We start from the raw sequence: 26,082 nt of genomic DNA on the forward strand, positions 1-26,082 counted from the left end.
TCTTATGGTCAAACACATTTTGTTCAAGTTTGGTGAAAATCGGATGAGAAATGTTCGACTTAGAGTGCGGACAAGCTTTGTGACAGACACACACACACACACACACACGCAGACTGGAGTAAATCAATATGTCTCCCACACCACTGTGTGGTGGGAGACATAATAACCATTGAGCATGGGAGTACGTGAGATACTTTAAAGGAAATAATCATTGCGCATGGGAATACGTCAGACACTTTGAAAGGAATAACCATTGAGCATGGAAATATGCGAGATATTTTGAAATGGAAAAAAAACACTGAACAGGGGAATATGTGAGACACTTTGAAAGGAAATAACCATTGAGCATTGGAATACGTGAGACACTTTAAAGGAAATAACCTTTAAGCACGGGAATAGGTCAGACACTTTGAAAGGAAATAACCACTGAACACGGGAATATGTCAGACACTTTGAAATAAAATAATCATTGAGCACGGAATAAGTCAGACACTTTGAAAGGAGATAACCATAGGACATGGGAATAGGTCAGACACTGAAAGGAAATAACCATTGAGCATGGGAATACGTTAGACACTTTTGAAACGGAATAACCATTGAGCATGGGAATACGTCAGACACTTTGAAAGAAAATAACCACAGCATGGGAATACGTCAAAAAATTTGAAAGAAAATAACCATGGAGCATGGGAATAGGTCAGATACTTTGAAAGGAAATAACCACTGAGCACGGGAATACGTCAGACACTTTGAAAGAAAATAATCATTGAACACGGAATACGTCAGACACCTTGAAAGGAAATAACCATTGAGTATGGGAATACGTGAGATACTTTGAAATGGAATAACCATTGAGCACGGGAATACTTTTTCAAGATGGTTTACCTGCGCAGTAAGCATAGGAACATCCTCTAGTAGGTTTCAGTTCGTAAGCATAAAATGTTCCACAGTTTTTCACCCTTATTGTATCTTTGTAAAGACAGCAGTCAGAGCTTGTGGGATGTGTTCCGCACACCTGAAAAACAATTAAATCATTTGAAATAAAGCGAAGTACTTTTCGTTTGATAAACATTTTATGCAAAATTTGGGTTGAAGCATGTAACTCCTGTTTCTATAAATAGTAGAATCGCTTGAAAAGTTGACCAGCAGATTAAATTTGATATTTGTTATTACCGCCATTCCTAATCTTGAAAGAATTAATAATTCGTCTTAAAGTTAAATAAAATAAACTCAAATTGTAAAAATGATATGATTTTAGGCACATAAAAATCAAAGTAATACGGAACTTCAACGCAACGTTGAACATCTTCTTGACATTTTGTATAATAGTCGATTTGTTTGTTATCTCATGCTACAGCAATTTTGCCCTTTGACAAATATGATCTAATAGGTTAACACATTATTATATAGAAGCTATGATGATATTTTATCGATAGTTATAGGTTATTAGCTTTGTATCGGGAAATATGCACGAGTTCTTCAGAGGAAATATTGCGCGACTTTAGGAGCGCAATATTCTTCCGCTGAAGAACGAGTGCATATTTCCTTATGCAAAGATAATAACCTTTTTATTACATACAAATCTACACGTATAAATATAATGTAAATATCATAAATTTGTTCAATAGCCTGAATAGGATTGACAATATTGAACTAAACAGAAAAAATAGTGCAACAACAAACACTGAATTACGCCACGCACCCGATATGAAATTCAGGCGTCAGTGTATAGAAAAATATTGACGTTTCCGGTACCATTGTAACTTAACGGGGAAAAGAAACGAGTATGTAATAAGTATTATTATCAAACTTTGTACATAGAGCGCCTACTTCACCCATTCGGAACATATTGTACGGTCACGTGTTGCAAATAAAAGTTCACAATTTAATAAATAAAATAGATATAGAATAATATCAAATATGTAATGGAATGTGATAAAGATTTATCTGTTAGACTTTAACAGCCAAGGAAGCTGAATAAAAGTGCTGATGTTTGATTATGCGTCTTGAAATCAGGATTATTTTTCGTTTGTTTGTAAACACAAAAACGGACGTGCAAGTCATGGCAATGCTGTCCGATTTGGATATAAACACATTTATAAATAAACAAAAGCCAAAATAGACGATTAAAAAACATCATCAGATAAATTGGATATAGAACAAAAGGACCATGATGGCCCTATATCGCTCACCTGAGTACCATTGCTCTTAAAGATAAGATCAAGTTTTAACATAGATCACAAAGGCATACACATTAAATATCATCAGGATAAATATTTTCATGTAATGTCCCTTTTGACCTATGGGTCACGTACTACTCAGGGCCAATCTCCATACCAAGTTTTAGGGTCCTAGGCTCAAATGCTGCATTTTTGTACTGGCATGATTACTCCTTACCCTGGAAGACTTAAATAATATTTAAAACCAATATCATTAGATGCTGCTCAGGTATATTCATTTACATAAAATAAAGGGAGGTAATTTGTCATAAATTCAGTCAAAAGTTATCTATGTAATCTATGTAAAGTATGCCATCTGATGGCATAAATGACATTTCAAAGCAGTATCTTCATTGGTTACTGAGATACATCCATTTTAATTTTAAACAAAGGGAGGTAAATTAACATAAAATCAGTCCATAGTTATCTACCCTGATTGTCTCAGTCCAACTAATGGCAATAATGAAATTTTAAATGAGTCCTATAAATACTTACCGAGATAAATCCAGTTTTATTAAAATCAGGGGAGGTAATCATGCATTGGTATATGCAAGTAGAAGATACAGAGTACAAGCCTTTACAACAATTTATTAGAAAAGTAAGTAAACTGAGTAGAAATTTCTTACCATGGAAGACTTAAATAACGTTTCAAACCAATCTCATCAGAAGCTGCTAGTTATATTCTTTACATAAAAAATAAAGGGAGGTAATTTGTCATAAATTCAGTCAATATGTATCTTCACCGATTGTGCAAGTCCATCTGATGGCATAAATAAAATTTCAGATCAGTATCTTCATTAGTTACGGAGATATACCCAATTTAATTTGAAATAAAGGGAGGTAATTTGATATAAATCAGTCCACAGTTATCTACCCTGATTGTCTGAGTCCAACTAATGACAATAATGAAATTTCAAATGAGTTCTATAAGTACTTACTGATATAAATCCATTTTGATTAAAATCAGGGGAGGTAATCAGATATAAAATAACTCCAAAACCTATGATTGGATCTGAAAGATTTATCATGGAATCCAAGATTTATTGTTGTTGAAGATATTTTGCAAGTTTGTATCAAATAAAACCATAAATGAAGTCCCTATATGGCTGCAAAAGCCAAAATAGCAAATTTTGGACCTTTATGGGGCCATAACTCTGGAACCCATGACGGTATCTGGTCAGTTTTCGAAAGGAACCGAGATATTATGCCAAAACAAGTTGTGTGCAAATCTGATTAAAGTTGATTGCAAAATGTTGTCTCCAACGTGTTAACAAGCCATAAATAGATAGCAAATTTTGGCCCTTTAAGGGGCCATAACTCTTGAACCCATGATGGGAGCTGGCCAGTCTTCGAAAGGAACCAAGATATTATGCCAATATACGTTGTTTGCAAGTTTTATTAAAGTTGATTGCAAAATGTTCACAAGCCAAAAATGGCAAATTTTGGCCCTTTAAGGGCCATAACACTGGAACCCATGAATGGATTTGGCCAGTTTTCGAAAGAAACCGAGATATTATGCCAATACAAGTTGATGGCAAGTTTGATCAATAAAAAATCAAATACAAAATGTGGTCTCTATCGTGTTCACAAGGAAATTGTCGACGGACGACGGACTGACGGACGGCCGACGGGCCATCATAAAAGCTCACCCTGTCACTACGTGACAGGTGACCTTATAAAAATGTTATTTAATATTGTAGTGTACAATACGAGATATATTTGGACTCGTACCCAGCTTGGAAAACCATATGGTTTTCTCATCTGGGCACTCGTCCAAATATATCTCCGTATTGTACAGAGCAATATTAAATAACCTAATAATACATTATAGTGTAATCACAGGCGCTTGAAACTCTATCAATAAATATATGCATTACCATATCCCACCCACCTAATATACTATGCAATAGTACAGATCTCTTCAAGAGATCTAACCTGCACATATATTTTGTTGATAGTTCTGGCTTCAAACACCTGTGGTGTAATAAGGCTTTCACGTCGACGTCGTTTAAAGTATCGGAGACGTTGTTCAAATTGACTTGTTTAAAATAGTAAAAGAAGTAGATATTTTTTTATCTTTCGACTGGAAAACTTACATGTAATAAAAAATATGAATATATTAAACTCTTTGAATAAGACTGATAAAACGCTCGTCAGAGCCTCGCATTTTACTATCTTAATCAACTCGTTTAATAAATACAATGTGAGGAGACACTCATGTAATATCCTCTATTTAACAACTTCTAAAATGATACCGACTATAAGTATTCTGATTTCAATTTTTGTTATTTGTAAGAAATAACGTTTAATTTTACAGATATTATAGTTATAGAGATTGTGTTACATGTGATGTATTGCACTCTCACAAATTTACTAGTATACGTTTATTATACTAGGTATTACCATTTTTTCGTATTCATGCATGTATATATTGTTGTATATGAAGATGAGCTGTATATGCTTAATTCAAATAAAATGTATGTTCTGTTCGGTTCTGTTCTGATATTTCAAAACTGATTAATTTGCTACTTAAATAATACGAAAGCTGTTGTCATTCTACTGCATATGCATGATACATGTAAGCAAGCAATCCAGCTGGCAAACTGGGAAAGCTAAACAGTGGTTATTATTTGTATGAGATATCAGATGATTTGTAATTCAGACTAGTGGTCTTTAGAGTCAGGCGGTGTCTGTTCACTGACGGTGAAAGTGATCATTATGTACAGATGGTCTTTATTTTATTTTTTTTATTTCTGAAGCAAGCCGTCTGTAATATTTTTCCAGTACAGCTCCTTTTTGTTATGGGCCTACTTTGCAAATGCATGACTCCGAGGCTGTGTTTTTAGTGCTCTGTGCTTCCGCCGGAGAAATCTACCCTTACATATCTTTTTTAGATAAACTGATAAATATTAAGTTGGAAATGCAACTGTTTCATATGAAACCATAAACAAACCTAAAATTGTTTTTCTTTGATCTTAACAACTGTATGTTAGATAATTATGTTACTTTTTAAATCCCATCGAAGTTACTTAAATGTTGATAGTAAAATTTAGTATACATGTGTAATATAAATAAAAACGCTCTCTTGTCCGCAATGAATGCGTTGCATTAAGGGATATCTGCGGATTGAACACGGGATAACGCTAGTTATACCTTGGTCCTGATAAATAGATTATTTTTTACTAAAACTACGGAATATCCCGTTAACCTCATGCTGAGTGTCACTCACCCGTCTTGCTATAGGTCGACGCAAGACGTGCGACACAACGCGCGACAATACGACTTGACACGACGCACGACAATACGTGTAATTTTGAAGTCCCATTGTCGTACATCGTGTCGCATTGTCGTTTAAGGTCGATGCACGGCATGTGATACAACCCACGACTGTACGACACGACACAACAATGCGACACGACGTGCGACATCAGTGCAGCGATGTCGCGTCTTGTTGCTGCCAGTCATGTAAAGACATAATGAGAACACTTAAAAGATACAATGATCTAAAATATGTTCTTAAACAGATGACCTGGGTTAAATGGAAATATTGTATTTATTTGTAAAAGGAAAGCCGACCCAATTTGGTCTTTTTAGAATGACTAAGAAGTGAAGTAAGGAGGATATAGACACCAAAAACTTCAGTAAGCGAGAAGGAAAACTGGAACTGGAAAAATGGATCGAATATGGTCGCATGTCACTGTTAATTTATGTCAATATGCTCTTTATGAATGGCTTTCCAACCAATAGTTAAGAGTTCTAACCAAACATCAAAAGTAAAACTACTGTTTTATTACACCATATCAAACTGATTTCTTTCTAGTTTTGACTCACTTACTACTGAACTCCGGCTTTCTTTTTTAGCTATATGGACCGGAGATTTATATAAGGAACTATGCAATAAAATAATTTATTACATGTTCATTCTATAATTCACCGGTCGATAATTTGTGCTTCAACACATGTTTATTGGGCCTTCTGATGTCTTGTAATAAAACTTTGACCGGATGGCTTATAAGAACCGCCATTCAGTAAGTGTTTGTAATAGTTGATAATTTTATACCTGTCTATTGACTATCCCGTCAGACACTGTAGGTTTAGTGCCGTTTATCCATAACGGTATATGAGTTCCACAATGATAGGGCTTTGTACAAGAATGGGTCATTTCTTTACCTGTAAAATGTATGTATCATATGAAATGTAGATGTTTTTACTCTGTAATAGAACTGAGACTACTTATAAGACAGCCCGCCCGCTTAGCTCAGTAGGTAGAGCGTTGGTCTAGTTCGATCTTCGGATGGGGCGTATGTTCTCTGTGATTATTTGATAAACGACATTGCGTCTGAAAGCATTAGTCCTCCACCTCTGAGAACAGGTTTGTACTGGTACAGAATCCAGGAACACTGGTTAGGTTAACTGCACGCCGTTACTGTTGAAAAACGGCGTTAAACCAAAAACAAACAAACTTATTAGATATAAATCTTTACCTTTCTGTCTCCTATAATCGATTGACATTTGCACTACACCGTGTTCACTGTATTTTATACAATATTTTCCAGGGGCCTCCATGGCTCAGTGGTTAAGGTCACTTACTTTGAATTACTTACCGCTCACTGAATTGGGTTCGAGCTTTACAGGGGCGTCAGATTTGCCCGCTGGATTACGGAAGGTCAGTAGTTATACCCAGGTGCCCACCCGTGATGAAATATATGAAGGATCTCCTGGTGTCTTCCTCCAACATCAAAGCTGGAAAGTCGCCATATGACCTATTATCGTGTCGGTGCGACGTTACACCCAACAAAACAATCAAACAATTATTCAATATTGTCATTGGACGATGCTTCTTTCTAGTAAAGTCTCATTTTTACTTCTGATAAAAATGATAAAAGTTTCCATTAGTAAGTTTTCGTTATCAGTCGTTCCTGGTCTGTTTTACAGTCTGAGAGATTAAAATAGTATGAAGAGATAATTTAATATTGTTATATTTTTATTTTGCTGTACAATAGATCTACAGGATATATTTGGAACCGTAACCATCCAAAATCCGTATTGGAATTTTAAGCAGTACAAATGTATAAGCAACGAAAATTTTAGGAGATTTAAAACAAGAGGGTCATGATGACCCTGAATTGCTCACCTGAGTAATATGAGCCGTATGTTTAAAATGGCAAACTGATGCTAAAATATTAGAAAGTAGGTCAGTAGGTCACATTCGTGGTCACTGATAGTCAGTTTTAAGATCATTGTGCAAAACTGTACATGTCATCCAAATTTCAAGGCTGTATCTTAAAAAACAAGAAAGTAGGTCAGTAAGTCAAGGTCACAGTCAAGTGACCCCTATTCACTTGGGGTCATCAGGTATTTATAATTACACAGTCTAGGAAATATGATCTGATAATTTTTAAGTATTTATTCCTATATAACTCATATAACAAGTGACCCCAGGGTGGGGCCTCTTTTCACCCCAGGGGCATAACTTGAACGATCTTGTTACAGATCAACTAGGCAATGCTACATACCAAATATCAAAGGCCTAGGCTTTGAACTTTAAGACAAAAATATGTTTTCCCCTATATAAGTCTATGTTAAATTTGGGACCCCCAGGGCAGGGCCTCTTTTCACCCCAGGGGCATAATTTGAACAATTTTGGTAGAGGACCACAAGGCAATGCAACATACCAAATATCAAAAGCATAGGCCTTGCTGTTTCAGGCAAGAAGATTTTAAAAGTTTTTTCCTATATAAATCTATGTAAAACTTGAGACCCCCAGAGCAGGCCTCTTTTTACCCCAGCGTTATAATTTGAAAATTTTTGGTAGAGGACCAAAAGGCAATGCTACATACCAAATATCAAAGACCTAGGTCCTATGGTTTTAGACAAGAAAATTTTTTAAGTTTTTTCCTATATAAGTCTATGTAAAACTTGTGACCCCCGGGGCAGGGCCTCTTTTTATCCCAGGGTTATAATTTGAAAAATTTTGGTAGAGGATCACAGGGCAATGCAACATACCAAATATCAAAAGCATAGGCCTTGCTGTTTCAGGCAAGAAGATTTTTAAAGTTTTTTTTTCCCATATAAATCTATGTAAAACTTGAGACCCCCGGAGCAGGGTCTCTTTTTACCCCAGAGTTATAATTTGAACAATTTTGGTAGAGGACCAAAAGGCAATGCTACATACCAAATATCAAAGGCCTAGGTCCTGTGGTTTTAGACAAGAAGATTTTTAAAGGTTTTTCCTATATAAGTCTATGTAAAACTTGTGACCCCCGGGGCTGGGCCTCTTTTCACCCCAGGGGCACAATTTGAATAATCTTCATAGAGGACCATGAGATGATGTCACACCCCAAATATCAAGGCTCTATGCGGTTTTGGACAAGAAGATTTTAAAAGTTTTTCCTTTTGGTTGCCATGGCAACCAGAGTTCTGCATGGAATTCAATTCTTTGAATATTTTTGAAAGCGGGCCACCCAAGGATCATTCCTGTGAAGTTTGGTGTAATTCTGCCTAGTGGTTTTCAAGATTTTTTTAGGAAATGTTGACGGACGGACGACGCACGACGGATGCCGGACATTGAGCGGTCACAAAAGCTCACTATGAGCCTTTGGCTCAGGTGTGCTAAAAAAACTCTGATGAATACGGGCTCCAGGTTTGAAATCCTATACTTGCCTCCAGCAAATTTGTACCATCCAGCAGCCAAAGTCCGATCACAAATCATGTGCTCATACCCTTTGTCCTTGATGTAATAATCAGAACTGCGATATTTTTCGTCTATTACCTTATTCTGGGTACACGGATCTAAGCTGAATGCTGAAATGAAATACGCTTTCTAAGTATGCAACTATTGTCATTTAAATAAACTTTATGCAAATTCTATGATAGTTATTATTCTGTTAGGTTTCGGCCAGTATTTAGTATTGTTGACTTGACCTAGGTCGAAGTTCGAAGTCAGTATCACTTTCAGACAGGTCAACAAAACCATATTTTGACGAGAAACGTAGCCTGCAATACACTATGTTGTACGTTCTATACCGCGAAAAATACTGTTGGCCAGTCCCAGCAGGTGTATGTAATATTTAACATTTGTATTCGGCTGATATAATATTTTACTGAAGTGTCTGAAAGCAGAAAGATTCTAATGCCCAACATAATGAAAAATCTCAGCTTTTCTCTTATATTCATTATGATGTTACGTTTCTTTATAAAAGTTTTAGAGTAAAGTGATATACTCGTAAAGGTATATTGCCTTTGAACGTGTTTATCATGAAAAGGGCGCTATATATATCTGGTATAATAAATATAAATATATATGAAGTCTCGAAAACCTGGACAAACCGTCGCATTTTATTCAGCATGCTATTTAGCCAATACTCCTACACCACAATAATAAGAAGCATAATATTTTCGTCCAATTCTTTACCTTTATATTCCTTAAAGAGAAATGTGTTACCATAGTACGGACGCAAAAAGTTATATCGACAAGATCTGAAATAACAAACCTGATGAAAACAACGCCAGCAGGATCGGAAACGAAATCATGATTCCAGAGCATAAAGTACGAAACAATAAAAACTTTTAATCTACAATCATGTCCTGGACCAAAACTATTTCAAAATGTGTTATCAATTTCGGTGCACTCTCTCCTGTAACCTAGGAAGAAACAGTGATAATAAGTAAACTTCTGACATATTTAAAACAAAGATATCTTAAAATCTAGACCAGATATCTGCGTCGCTGTGCTGCTTGAGTTTTTAGTGCGCCAACTTTTATTTAAAGGTCAACTACTGTCACTTATAGGTGAACAGTTGATAAAATTGCGCTGCACAAATGGAAATATCAGTATATACAGTTACTAGTATATAAAAGTATTATAAAATATTCGACATACAAACAAGTTTTGTGCAATTTAGTATTTCCGGTAATTTCGCAACAGTAAGGTTAAATTTGAAACTGGTAATTTTCATTCCGTTAACGTCTGTTTGTTTTGCATTTTACGCAGCCTTTCAACAGTATACCAGTTATGTAACGGCGGACAGTTAACCTAACTAGTGCTCCTGGATTCTGTACCAGTACAAACCTGTTCTCCGCAAGTAACTGCCAACTTCCCCACATGAATCAGAGTTGGAGGACGAATGATTTCAGACAAAATGTCTTCTATCAAATCGTCACATAGAACATACGCCCCTTTCGCGGATCGAACTCACGACCAATTAAAGATCCGCTAATCCCGTTAATGTTTAACTACAGTACTGAAGTTTCTCTTTTTCTTTTTTACTTAACTGTCATGCTAATTTCGTAACTTGCCATGGCATTAATGATTATTTATGCAAAGGACAGTCGTAAACTAATAAGCTTTCTGTCATAATTCATGAAATGATGTAAAAGAAACACGTTAAAAAACGAGAACAGTTTTTTTATTGATTTATCTTTTGAAATAGTAGGTTAAAGTTAGTGAATTAAACTTCAGTTGTATGTAAAATTGATTATTGCTGTCATAAGATAAAAATAATATATCTAAAAGCGAATATTTACAGACTGTTCTGATTGGAGAGTTGCCAAAAACTATTTTTCAATGTCAGACCTACAGGTACATGCGTACTTATTCGAAATATTGACGAGAAATGTTCTGTTATGTCAACAGATAGAAAACAAATGCAACAACTGGTTTCCGATTATAATTCAATTAATTAAAATTACAAAATATAGCAATATTACAGTTACTGGTAGTAACAAGAGCTGTCTGATGACAGCGCGCTCGACTATTCGAAGAATTGATTGAAGAATGGGGTCAAAATATTTCCACGGATATTCAGACTAAAGAAATAAATAGATTAGACAAACAATGTTCCTGTATTACTTTGATTTCGATAAGTCTTGCACTAAATGGCAATATATGAGGCAATTTCAAAGTCTAAAAAGGGCCATAATTCAGCCAAAATAGATGACAGAGTTATTTCCTACAGATAGAGACTATTATACTAAACAAGTGATAAAAGTTTCAAAGCCATATGTCAAACACTTTACAAAAAATATGAACTGGTACGAAATATTAACCAAGATTTCTAAGTCAAAAGGGGCCATAATTCAGCCAAAATCCCTGATGGAGTTATGTACTCTTGCCTGTAACTGGCTATGGTGATGGTAAACAAGTGTTGAAAGTTTCAAAGCTTTATCTTAAAAGACTTTGTCAAAATATGAACTGGTACGAAAAACTTAACCATGAATTCTAAGTCAAAAGGGGCCATAATTCAGCCAAAATCATTCACTGTATTTGTGGACTTCGATTAGTCTTGCACTAAATGGCAATGTGTGACCATGATGGCAAATATGTTAAGTTATATGTTAGGCAAAACATGGACTTATATGAAAAATTTAACTAATTTCCAAGTCCAAAAAGGGCCATAATTCGGTCAAAATAGTTGACAGAGTTATGTACTCTTGCCTACAGATGGAAATCATGTTGATAAACTAGTGTTAAAAGTTTCAAAGCTACAGTTCAAATAGTTTTGACAAAACGCTGACTTGTAAGAAAAACTGAACAAAGTTCAAAGTCCAAAAAGGGCCATAATTCAGTCAAAATAGTTGTCAGAGTTATGTACTCTTGTCTACAGATGGAAATCATAATGATAAACAAGTGTTTAAAGTTTAAAAGCCATATGTCAAATAGTCTTGACAAAACATGGACATATACAAAACAGAACCAATTTCCAAGTTCAAAAAGGGCCATAATTCAGCCAAACAAGACAAGAGAGTTACGTACTCTTGCCTATTGATAGAGACTATTATACTAAACAAGATATAAAAGTTTCAAAGCCATATGTCAAACACTTTACACAAAATATAAACTGGTACGAAAAACTTAACCAAGATTTCTAAGTCAAAAGGGGCCATAATTCAGTCAAAATGCTTGATGGAGTTATGTACTCTTGCCTACAACTGGACATTGTGATGGTAAACAAGTGTTGAAAGTTTCAAAGCTTTATCTCAAAAGACTTTGTCAAAATGTGGACTGGTACGAAAAACTTAACCAAGATTTCTAAGTCAAAAAGGGGCCATAATTCAACCAAAATGCTTGATGGAGTTATGTGCTCTTGCCTATAACTGGCCATGATGATGGTAAACAAGTGTTGAAAGTTTCAAAGCTTTATCTCAAAAGACTTTGTCAAAATGTGGACTGGTACGAAAAACTTAACCAAGATTTCTAAGTCAAAAAGGGGCCATAATTCAACCAAAATGCTTGATGGAGTTATGTGCTCTTGCCTATAACTGGCCATGATGATGGTAAACAAGTGTTGAAAGTTTCAAAGCTTTATCTTAAAAGACTTTGTCAAAATATGAACTGGTACGAAAAACTTAACCATGATTTCTAAGTCAAAAGGGGCCATAATTCAGCCAAAATCCCTGTTGGAGTTATGTACTCTTGCCTATAACTGGCCATGATGATGGTAAACAAGTGTTGAAAGTTTCAAAGCTTTATCTTAAAAGACTTTGTCAAAATATGAACTGGTACGAAAAACTTAACCATGATTTCTAAGTCAAAAGGGGCCATAATTCAGCCAAAATCATTGATGGAGTTATGTGCTCTTGCCTATAACTGGCCATGATGATGGTAAACAAGTGTTGAAAGTTTCAAAGCTTTATCTCAAAAGACTTTGTCAAAATGTGGACTGGTACGAAAAACTTAACCAAGGTGTGACGCCGACGCCGACGCCGACGCCGTGGTGAGTAGGATAGCTCTACTTATTCTTCGAATAGTCGAGCTAAAAAGCGAAAAATGTCTCGAAAATGAGAAACTATTAGTGTCTATACAGAACGGGAATCCCGTGCGATCGGAAAAAAGATTAATGGCGACATATACCAAACTGTTAGACAATGTCTGAATGTCGCCAGTCCGAGTTCCGCTACTGGCCTAATCTATGACGTCATCAAAATGGCGGCCAAGTTTGAAAATATAATTTTGCGTATCTTAAAATTTACATAAGTTACACCGCAATATTTAATATTATTATCTTTGATTTTCATCCTAGAATATTTCTTGTCAATGTAATAACAATATTGAAGTATAGAAAACAAGCAAATTCGATGAATTGGAATCCCCCGCCGAAAGGGTCAGAGTTGAGGAACGGCAAAAAAATATATCCAGCAAAAAGTTAAGAATGTTACCAAGAAGCAAATAATTTCATTAGTCAAAATCAAATTAAAAGAAAATGAATGGTTTGTTTGGGTGGGGCTGGGGGGGGGGGGGGGGGGGGGGGGGGGTGAGGATACAACAGTTTACATGTTGATTATAAATATTGATAGAAAATGACAAATGAAACAAAAGCTGTCTCCGTAGGATGACACATGCCCCCGATGGCACTTTGAATGAATAGTTATGGCCGATGTTAGAGTTTAGGACCTTTGGCCTACGGAGCTGGGTCTTGCGCGCGACACATCGTCTTACTGTGTCACACATTCATGCATAGTTATTTTAAAATCCATGCATGAATGACAAAGATATGGACCGGACATGCCCATCAATGCACTATCATGAAAAATGATCTTTAACGTCTAAGTGTGACCTTGACCTTTGAGCTACGGACCTGGGTCTTGCGTGTGACACGTCGTCTTACTGTGGTACACATTCATGCCAACTAATTTGAAAATCCATCCATCGATGACAAAGATATGGACCGGACACGCCCATCAATGCACTATCCTTTAACGTCTAAGTGTGACCTTGACCTTTGAGCTACGGACCTGGGTCTTGCGCACTGCACGTCGTCTTACTGTGGTACATATTCATGCCAAGTTAGTTGAAAATCCATCCATCGATGACAAAGATATGGACCGGACACGCCCATCAATGCACTATCCTTTAACGTCTAAGTGTGACCTTGACCTTTGAGCTACGGACCTGGGTCTTGCGCACTGCACATCGTCTTACTGTGGTACACATTCATGCCAAGTTATTTGAAAATCCATCCATCGATGACAAAGATATGGACCGGACACGCCCATCAATGCACTATCCTTTAACGTCTAAGTGTGACCTTGACCTTTGAGCTACGGACCTGGGTCTTGCGCACTGCACGTCGTCTTACTGTGGTACACATTCATGCCAAGTTATTTGAAAATCCAACCATCGATGACAAAGATATGGACCGGACACGAAAATTGCGGACAGACCGACAGACTGACAGACCGACAGACAGACAGACGGTTCAAAAACTATATGCCTCCCTTCGGGGGCATAAAAAAAAATAAAAAATGGGGGGGGGGGGACCAAGGTAAGGTGGTGACCAGGTGTAGGTACACAACATCACATGTTTATAATAAATGTTCATGGAAAAGAATGAAAGAAGTTTAATGAAATTCTTCCAATTGGTTGGTTTGTTATGTACAGATCTGTGGATTTTTAAACAATTAAAGGGCAATAACTATATGGTAAATTGACCAATCGAAAAAAAACTTGAAGGACATCGTCGCAGTATCTTGGTTCATGTCTGTTTCAAGTTTGATGAAATTCTACCTGCTAGTTACTGAGAAATGGCTGCAGACGGACATTTTTCATTAAATCAAGGGCAATAACTCTGACGGAAATTGATCTATCAAAAAAAAACTTGACGGGCATCAGCACAGTATCTTGGTTCATTTCTATTTCAAATTTGATGAAATTCTACCTGTTAGTTACTGAGAAATGGCTGCAGACGGACATTTTTCATTAAATCAAGGGCAATAACTCTGACGGAAATTGACCAATCAAAAAAAAAACTTGACGGGCATCATCGCAGTATGTTGGTTCATGTTTATTTCAAGTTTCATGAAATTCTACCAAGTAGTTACTGAGAAATGGCTGCGGACGGACGGACGGACGGACGGACTGACTGACGGACTGATGGACGGACAACGCCATTTCAATACCCCCCTCCCGATTTCATCGGCGGGGGATAATAATTAAATGATGTGAAATAATCAAACTATATGTTACCCCACCCACTTTATTTGAACATATTTTTGTTTTTTTTATTGAATATATTTGTTTTGTATAAGCTATACCGTCGAAATATACGAATATCATCAAATTCCAATAGTGTTGTGGCTTTATGTGTGCTTTAAACTATCTCAGTGTGATGTATACATGCATTGTCAATTTCGATATTTATATAGCCTGTAATTGGACAAAGCTCATTCTCTGCTACACATGAACATTATTCTTATAATTTGCTGGCCCAGCTTTCGTATCGCGTTGAACTGCACAAAGATTTTAAACATCCGCACTTAATTAAATGTAATGATAAGCATTCGTGCAAATAAGCCCCTACCTTTCTACTAATGTTTCTTTGCCGATTTAATTTGATAGAAGCCTTTCAAAGGTTAAGATTAACAGTTTCCATAGGATCTCAAACTTTATTGAACAATAATGAAGTCTCCATGAAGTTTCCATAGTCCACTGTAACTGTCATTTTAGAATATTGTCGGCCATTTAGCCTGTGGCAAGCGATGTGCAAGAAGGAAACTTTTCATGATGAATATCACGACTGGGTGATGAAACATTTGCCATTGTCTAACATTCTGATTTAACTCTTGAGAGTTCTGGGATATTTCCATCCATGGTCAACGGCTGTCAACAGCATTTTATTACATTCATAACAGTTCTATGACAGAACTGAATTCTTATCACAAATGTCTTCTCCCTGAACGACAAAGAACGTATGTCGACCATTTACAAAAATGTTTGAAATATAGACACTCTAAGCAGAGAACGGTTACTGTATATCATTATTAGCTATCTGACTCTGATGGGCAAAAATATACATTGTATAACCCGAGTAAGAAGTCTTTTAGTTCTGTTTTAATGTTGAATGTATAATACACTGACTGCAACTTGTGAATGCTTTTAGCTATTAGCTTTGATCACTCTTAACTGCAGTAGAATTGTGAATGGTTAAGTACATGTAAGGGTCGAGTACATACGGTTCTGTGACGAGTTGAGAACGCGACTGTTCATGACATGTTCAAATTGTCCCTTTCGCTTTCCGCGGAAGGACCAAGAATCAACCAACGCAGAAAACGTGCAATGAAATAGGTATGGACTTACCAAGAAGATCTTGATTATCAGTAGTAACTGGACCTAATATTCAGTATTTTGTGGATAAGGATGTGGTACTATGAATGTAATAGGAAAACAAAGGTCTTTGTGAAAGTACATTCAACACAAAATATTAAGCTTTTGTATAAGGAAAAAACAGGTTTTTTACAATAACAGTGTTCCAAATAATGTTGAAGGGATGAGATTTTCTTTCTAACACACCAGGTTTGCTTAAACATGTAAAAATTTAACGCCACGTCATTTCAGCTCGGGATGGACGCCATATTTCTCATTGATAAAAATGTAAACAAAAAAAATCAGAGTGGGATTAGCATTGCAAGGGCATAACATGACATTCTACACAATGAATACCTTAGAACAGATATCTAAGATGCTACACAGGTCAGGCGGGTCAAATGCATAATGGCGATCACTTGAAATTCATCTTGAAAAGGTGGTTAATTTTAGTTTATTTACATGGTTTTTAATTTTCCCACGACTTCTCGGCGATTCACTGCAAATGTATTACTGCGCCGGACGAAAGGTAACTCTAATAAACAACGGGAGACAACTTAGGTGTCAGCACGTGTACGATTTTTAAAAAAAACATGTCGATGATTATAATTTCTTATCAAATAATGAATCCTATTCAGATATTCGTCTTTAATATTAGAAAATTATTAATTTCTGTGGACATTTGTCAAAAAATATTACTTACATTGGACTACTTTGCGCATCAAACTGGTTTCCGGTTCATGCAGTTGTGAGGCACTTCCGTTATACTTTTTGACAACAATAACAAAACATAAAAAGAATCAATAAAGTCACTTATAAACCGACTGCTACTTAAATCAGTGTAAGTAAAGTTATACATGTTCGTTACGATATGAGATAAAGTTTATCTTGAACTGCATAATCCATTAATTACGTTTAGATGATATTGCATTTACAACTTATTTGACCCCATTTTTTACGTATATGACAGCATTCTCGTGCAACTCGTGCAAACAGAGATGAAAAGTATGGTGCAGAATTCAAGGACAAATTATAAGTGACATTAAAGTGAGGATAACTGTATATTCGTCCAGTTTTGATCATTGACTTGCCTGCTGTGTATTAGTAACTTTTGTGAACAAGATTAGAATGTTACTTTTGCACATATACACATTGATTGGACCTCTCAACCAAATTTCATACCTTATTTTAGGGATTTTTAAGACAATACATTTTCAAAAGTTTGTTGAATGTGTTTTGATATTTAAGTGCATTGTAGTTCATGAATACCAAGTTAAAAATTAATAATGGCAACATTTCTAGGCCCTTATTGTAAGCCACTAGACTTATGTAACGATAAATGTTTAATGTATTAAGGGGAATATACTCTTTTAGTTTTGGAATGTGGCATTCCTTGACCACCGTATCTTTTCTTATGCACTACTTTGTAAACAAACTAAATAATGTGTTTTAGCTTACATATGCGAAATGAAAAGCAAGACAGTGACCATACTTCACATTCTTTCTTTAAATTAGAATCTGTAGGACATTGATAAATGCATGTTTGGACAAGGTGAAGTACTATTATTTTCGCACCAAAAAGTCTTAATTGTTGACTTTGAATGTACACAATAAGTCTTATGTAATTCAACAATAACTTTCTTGTTTCAGTTTTCTCATTTTTATTTTAGTGAGCAATCCTTTATGTACTTACAACAGTTGAAACAGTATCCAATTCATGTACCAAAACCTTGTACTTTTTTGCAGGTAAATTTTATCATACCCCACCCACTTTTTTCTAATTTCAAAGTATGCGTCCCCTTAACATTGCCTACTCGTGTATACTAATACAAAAATGGTTGGAAGAAGGTCAGCGTACGCCGTTGAAATACGGTCCTATATTAAGAATCGTTGTATTCTTGGCATAGGGTGTAAAGACATTTTTGATGAAATATGTTCTGTTTATGGGCATAATGAAATGTCTTTTTCGACAGTTATTCGTTGGTTTAAGAAATTCAAATGTGGGTTAGTTTCAACAGAAGATGCACCACATGGCCGTCGGCCGAAAACAGCAAGGTCTGCCAAGATGATTGCTAGAGTGAAAGAAATAGTTGCTACTGATGCAAGATACACCGCTAGGCAAATAGCTAGTATGGTTGGCATCTCATTAGGAGCAGCTCATACAATTCTGAAACGTAATTTGAAAATGAGAAAGATCTGTGCTAGATGGATTCTCCATCTGTTGACAGATGAGCAGAAAAAGGCACGCACGCAATGCACAAAATTGTTGCTTAAACAGTTTCCAAATTACAATGCACGGTCTTTCGCAAATGTCGTCACTGGTGACGAGACATGGGTTCACTTTTTTGAGCCCAAACGAAAGATTCAGAACAAAATATGGGTAAAAAAGTCTGGCAAAAGACCATGCATTGCAAAGCGGACGGAAGGAAAGAATGGCATCAAATTTCTGCAAAAAAGTCTGCTTTGGTAGACGTCTGGTTTAGCAGAATGACAAACATCCATTTACATGTACAATGTTAAACTTTGTTTTGAATTCAAAAGACAAACCATTTTTAAAAATTACTGATTAGAATTTTACTCAGAGAAAAAGAATATTCGCCGAAGTTCTCGAAAAAAAAACGTTTAATTTACTGAACTGCTAAAAATCTAGGCCTTTTTAAGGTTAATCTTTTAGCTCCATTTTAATGTTTATTCTCATTTGTATAGCCAACAGTTATTTTTCTTGGGTGTAAAACTCTGGCCAGTGATTCTTAACAGCGTGGATTCAATATATGCAAAAGGGGAGACGAGCAAAGTGTGCTTTTCCAAAATTCAATGCCTGTTAATTAAAAACTCATGATAAATACAATAAAAAAAGAATAAAGCTAGTGAAACAAGGCAGTCTGAAAGACAGCTAAATTCCCCGCCACTGCTATGGATAGTGAAAGGGTAAACCTTTGATTTTAGCTGTGACCTTGACCTTGAACTGACATGGCTGACTCATGAATTCTGCACAACGTCTTGATGAGGTGATCATTTGACCAAAGTTTCATGAAAATCCTTCAAGGGGTTTAGGAGATACAGAGCTGAAACCTTTGACCTTCAGTTGTGACCTTGACCTTGAGCTGACATGGCTGACTCATGAGTTCTTGATGAGGTGATCATTTGACCCAAGTTTGATGAAAATCCTTCAAGGGGTTACGGAGATACAGAGTGGACACCAAATGGAAGGCTCAAACCTTCGACCCTTAGTTGTGACCTTGACCTTGAGCTGGTATGGTTGACTCATAATTTCTGCACATCGTTCTGATGAGGTAATCATTTGACCCAAGTTTTATAAAATTCCTTCAAGGGGTTTAGGAGATATAGAGCGGACACGAAATGGAAGGCTCAAACCTTTGACCTTCAGTTGTGACCTTGACCTTGAGCCGACATGGCTGACTCATAAGTTCTGCACATCGCCTTGATGAGGTGATCATTTGACCCAAGTTTGATGAAAATCCTTCAAGGGGTTTAGGAGATATAGAGCGGACACAAAATGGAAGGCTCAAACCTTTGACCCTAAGTTGTGACCTTGACCTTCAGCCGGCATGACTGACTCATAGGTTCTGCACATCGTCTTGATGAGGTGATCATTTGACCCAAGTTTTATAAAATTCCTTCAAGGGGTTTAAGAGATATAGAGCGGACACAAAATGGAAGGCTCAAGCCTTTGACCTTGAGCTGTGACCTTGACCTTGATCCGGCATGGCTGACTCATGGGTTCTGCACATTGTCTTGATGAGGTGATCATTTGACCCAAGTTTTATTAAATTCCTTCAAGGGGCTTAGGAGATATAGAGCGGACACAAAATGGCAGGCTCAAACCTTTGACCTCGAGTTGTGACCTTGACCTTGAACCGACAAGGCTGACTCATGGGTTCTGCACATCGTCTTGATGAGGTGATAATTTGACCCAAGTTTCATGAAAATCCTTCAAGGGGTTTAGGAGATATGGACCGGACACGATTTTGTAACGGACGGAAGATCGGACGGACGGACGCAGACCATTCCTATAATCCCTCCGCCACGGCAGGGGATTAATAAACAAGAGCTGTCCGTAAGACAGCGCGCTCCACTATTCGGCGATTTGATAATAAAATGAATGTATGTCTCAATAAGAGACCTCTACTTTTAAAAGGAAGATACACCAAGGGGCATAATGCTGTCAAGAACACAAATAAGAGTTATTCGGATTATAACCACACATGCAGATGATGATGGTAAAGATGTATTTTGAATTTCAAGTCATTATCTTATATAGTACCGAAGTTATGTCCAGAAAACGAAGTTTGTCAAAAAAAGTTAAGTATGAAAGGGGCATAACTAGGTCAAAAATACAAATCAGAGTTATGGGGATTGTTACCACACATGCAGATAATGATGATAAAGATAAATTTTAAGTTTCAAGTCTTTATCTTATATTGTACTAAAGTTATATCCAGAAAGCGAAGATTGCCAAAAACATTAAGTATGAAAGGGGTATAATTCTGTCAAAAATACAATAAGAGTTACGGGGATTGTAACCACACATGCAGATGCTGATTATAAAGAAATCTCTTTAATTTCAAGTCATTATCTTTTAAAGTACCAAAGATATGTCTATAAACAAAGCTTTCGAAAAAAGTTAACATGAAAATAATTCCAAGTATAACAACTTTGTGACCTTGACCTTGGGTATAATAGGCCCAGCCCCTGCATATACTTTGTGTGTATGCTGGACAATGTTTATGTGAACTTACAGTAAGATATAAGCAATAGTAACAAAGATATGACAGAAAAGCAAAGGTTGCCGAAAAAATTTAACCTTAAAAATAACCCAAGTATAACACCTTGGTGACCTTGACCTTAGGTATAATGGGCCCAGCCCCTGCATATATTATGTTTGTATGCTGGACAATGTTTATGTTAACTTACAGTCAGATATAAGCAATAGTAACAAAGATATGACAGAAAAACAAAGGTTGCCGAAAAACTTTAACCTTAAAAATAACCAAAGTATAACATATTGGTGACCTTGACCTTATGTATAATGGACCTAGCCCCTGCACATACTTTGTTTGTATGCTGGACAATGTTTATGTGAAGTTACAGTAAGATACCTATATGCAATAGTAACAAAGATATGACAGAAAAACAAAGGTTGCCGGAAAACTTTAACCAAAAAAGGTCACGCCGACGCCAACGCCGACGCCGGGGCGAGTAGAATAGCCCCCCTATTCTCCGAACAGTGGAGCTAAAAATAATTTTAAAAAGTCTGGCACTGACAGGGATCGAACTCCTGACCTCTCGAATGTAACGCTACCATCGATGCCTGGTGACCCCATGTTTTTGTTGTTTTTTTTTTTTAATGACAACTCTTACACTGTAGTAGGCCTAAGTGGATTTCAGTTGAATTATCATTGAAGAATATTAAGTTTGATTTAACCATATTTTATTGCTTATATGTACATGCAAGTAGATACACAGAATTACAATACAAAAGCAAATGGGTTGGGCAACAAGTTCCATCAATACTAGGCCTACATTAAGCCCTTCCCTCTACAGTAAAGTAAATAATAAAAATTCTATAACATGTTTTGTCATGTAGGCCCTAAATTATATTTTCTTTTTCAGTAGATCTAGACAATATTCAAATGATACAAAAATTATATGAGCTTAGATCTACCAGGCATCAATATTTGATATATTTTAATACAACTGTTATATTATAAACTTGCTTATTTGTGGATCGGATAGACTCTACCTTAAGAATATTAGAATCTAGGCCTAAATCTACCTCTTCTTTGCTCATCTTAGATGGTAAATACCAGATTTGGTATTATGAACTAGATGGTAGCTCTAGATTCTAAATTGGTATTGGTAGATCTATTTAATACCAAATGGTATTTTAAGCTAGATCTATTATATTTATTTTGGTATAATTGGTAGGCATACCGCACGAATACCGTCCTTGTTCGGTATTGTTTTGAATTTCGCGCCGTTTCTCCTATATATACTGAGAGACTGTGACGTCACGTCTCGTGAGCGGGCTCCAAAAACAGGAAGTAACTTAAAATTACACTTTTATTTCATGATTTTAAGAAACAAACAAAAGGATATTTCGGAAATAGCTATTTCGTAAGTAAATCACATTTAAATTATCGATTGAAAGAAGCGTAAATCAGCATTGATCACGCCAGTTTCAAGCACAAACTCGATCGCGAACGACGGTGCACAGTAAAAATAAAATCTGTAATCGAAAGCATGCATTATGTAGTAGATTCTACATCATATTACAAATAGAATAAGTGAATTTACATTTTAATAGAAACAAGTATCAACAACAAGTGCTATTTTCAACATGGGCCACAGGGTGAACATAATCAGGAGTTTTAAATGACCAATCAGACAGCTGCATTAATTTTTGGTAGTGGCTAGAGAACCGGAATCGGTTCCCTAGACTGCAAAATTATTCATCCGGAACCGGTTCTCTAAGCAAAATACCGTGCATAGGCTAGGGAACCGGAATTTTATTTCTATGCATAATGCTGCTGAAATCCACTTTGTTACTTGGTAAGTGTCATGCATATTATTATCTTAATTAATTTTATCATGCCCTTGCATTTATCTGCGTTTACTGTCTCCAAAAGTGTACTCGCCGCATATATACCGTGTCTGCCGTATTGGAATGATATAAACTAGTACGAATGAATGCGTGAAAACTACTTTGCAGTTTTTAAATGTTATTAAATTTTGCTTTAAACTTGTACTATGTTTAAATTATTTAAATATAAAATAATATTGGTTTGTATTTGCGTCATTACATGTTTATAGATGAACAAATTAATTTAATTGCCCTTAAAACTTCATACAGATTCTTTGATCACTTTAAATACTTGTTTGTAACACCTCGGCATTTCACGTTCAAAGATATGTAATCAATACTAATTAACAGAAATTACTTAATTTGTTTTAATCGTTTCTTTTATTGTCTTATACCTTTTAAGTTTAAATTTCAAGTTTATTTCGGCTCCAGTGTCGACGATTTCGCATTCATTCGTACTAGTTTATTTTATCATTCTAATATGGCGCACAGTATGCGGCGAGTACACTTCTGAAGACACAGTAAACACAAATAAATAAAAGGGCATAGCTTGCTGAAATGGTAAAAATAATTAACTTATGAAGATAAGAATATGCACATGATACTTACCAAAAGAAACAAAGTGAATTTCGACAGTTTTATGCATAGAAATAAAATTCCGGTTCCCTAGCCTATGCACAGTACTTTGGCTAGAGAACCGGTTCCGGACGAATAAGTTCGCTGTCTAGGGAACCGATTCCGGTTCTCTAGCCACTGCCTTAATTTTCAAGCACCTGCTAGTTTCCACGTAATTTTACAGGTTATAACACACTAGTTTTTGTTCTTTATTCTATATAAAATTGACCTATTTCCAATGGCCGCAGCACACACCAGGACCCATTTTAAATGTCTGTAACCTACATTTTCTTGAAGAATATTGTTAGTGCTGAAGAAAAATCAAAAGAAAAGTGGGGGTTATGTTTGATGCAAGAAAAATAATTTCAGTCAAACACACAAACTGCAAAATCAGCTAAAAAATGAGACCCCAAATTATACTAGTGGTGTATGATCTAAGTTTCCATGAAAAAATTTGTCATGTTGTTATTTCATTATGAAAATGCTACCTACATGTCAATCATAGATCTGTCATGTGATTTTAGCAAAAAAAATGCAAAGAAAATAAGGAAAATAGCTCTACTGGTTCAGTGCCTAAATCCAGACAGTGCTTAATAATTCGGACACCGTTTAAAAATGCTTTACGATCATGATTTTTTTACTGAAATGAACAGGATCGACGCAAACGAAAGCTTTGATAACCAGCTGTCAACAACAGTGTACAAATGTAAGCTTTTCCAGAGAAAACTACCTTCAAATATCCGCACTGCATAAAGTAAACATTGTGTGTGTTGGGGGATGACGTCATACAGCGCGCGCCAGTTATTTGAAGTGCGATGAGGTACTGATTAAATAAGAAAATATTCTGCCTATTGCAGACGACTCTTTTTGTTTGCTGATCGAAACTGATGTAAAACATGTTTTAGAATTCTGTGCTACCCTCGGTATATATTTAAAAGATTTAACCAATTTCTGTTACATATCAATTAATTGAAAAAAATGCCAGGATCTTGCAGACAAGGGAAGCAGTTCATTAAATAAAATTTGCGCAGTGTCATAATGATCCCCGTAGTTGTGTCAAAATGTATAACGACAGCGACAGAATCTGCATGTAAGAAAGAATATTTTTAAACATTAATTTTTACTCAGATAAATTTTATTATATTATTGTTATATTTGGCAATTATATAAAGTTAGAAACCAGTCCATATGATCACGTGATGAACAGGTAATAAAATTTTATTCGGACTGAGATGTTTGTATATATTTACAGGACTGTATTTGACTGCTTTATTTTAAACGAAGTCGTGTTTATTGTTATTTTTGGTTGCACATATTCGTTGCATTTTATACACAAATAGTGTCCGAATATTTAAACACTCTGAAGGTCAATTTTGACAGCTTTTACTGGTCCAATTCGGATGACATTTTTATGATGAAATCAGCAATATACGGTTTTGTTGTTTTGCAAAGAGATTTATAAAGAACCTAAAATTATACAGTTAAAATTTTATGCACATGTGGTTTCATAATGCAAAGTTACTGTCAAAAAAACCACCAAAAGTGTCCGGATTTAGGCACTGGACCAGTACAGAGCAAAAAAACTGAGGACTATTTGTGTCCGCCATTATGCGACTACCATTTTTTTTCACGCCATTTTTGGTGGCTGCTAGCTGCCACCAGTGTCAAAAAGAATACTCCGTTTGAAAAATCGTGTCAGTTCTTAAGACCATCCTAACAACACAACCAAAAATATTTCCAAGCTTTCTAGGTAAACAATTATCTACACAACGTGCATAATTCGAAAAGCTACAATATATGCCTTAATACCATTTTAATGTAAATTCGGCGACTAAAACCAATACAAACTGAGGTAAACGTTTTAATTAAAACAACAACGTGTATGAATACAAATATGCAAATTTATGGTCACGTGAATAAACGATGACCTCATGTCACCTGAACTGGAGCGATGATATTGATTAGCTATTGCATAGTACTGCCCCAGAGGTCACGTAGCTTATAACGTTGAAAAAGGTAGCTTATGTATATAGAAACCTAGCCTGGGAATCCAGACTGACAATTCAAAAATGTTTCCTAACCGCAGTGTCACATGTATAACTTCCGAAATTTAAGGCTTTATTTGATAAAGAACAATACTTCTGATAGCAATAATCCGCGGCTAAAAATAGAAATGGAATTTCAACGGAAAAGTTTCGAAACATTTCCGGTCCATAGACAATACCAGTTTGTACTGCTGATAGCTTTTCCAGCAAGTTGTAATACTTTTCAAATATGTCAAAACAAGCTTAAATTTCGTCATAGCTATCAAATTGTAAGATATTATATTAATGCAACCCTAGTGATCTAAGAATGTTACTGAATTTTCGACTGCATTGTCTCGTTTTCGTTTCAAGCACGCAAAAATATGACCGCATGTTGATTAGGCTATTTATAGAAAATCGATAATCAGCAGTGATATGGATTTCCCAAGGCGTTGATACTGCCAATTAACACTAATTAGCGCAAATTTAGTGAGACGATTTATGAACAGAACAGTACTTTATTGATATAACTTGAACATG

The 26,082-nt window shown here is 35.9% G+C and overlaps 1 protein-coding gene across 1 annotated transcript in view; it reads right to left on the minus strand.

Moving 5' to 3' along the window:
- Positions 1-10,741, minus strand: part of LOC128558678 (von Willebrand factor D and EGF domain-containing protein-like) — a 44,940-nt gene extending 34,199 nt beyond the window's left edge. Inside the window, exons 1-4 of the mRNA XM_053548717.1 lie at positions 9,713-10,741; positions 8,883-9,023; positions 6,280-6,389; positions 886-1,015 (exon numbers count right to left, since the gene is read on the minus strand). Coding sequence (XP_053404692.1) covers positions 886-1,015; positions 6,280-6,389; positions 8,883-9,023; positions 9,713-9,752 — 421 coding nt within the window. The 5' untranslated portion in view covers positions 9,753-10,741. The remainder of the gene's footprint in view (positions 1-885; positions 1,016-6,279; positions 6,390-8,882; positions 9,024-9,712) is intronic.
- Between the last annotated feature and the right edge of the window lie 15,341 nt (positions 10,742-26,082).

This window comes from Mercenaria mercenaria, chromosome 7 (genome assembly GCF_021730395.1).
Source record: "Mercenaria mercenaria strain notata chromosome 7, MADL_Memer_1, whole genome shotgun sequence".
Lineage (NCBI taxonomy): Eukaryota > Metazoa > Mollusca > Bivalvia > Venerida > Veneridae > Mercenaria > Mercenaria mercenaria.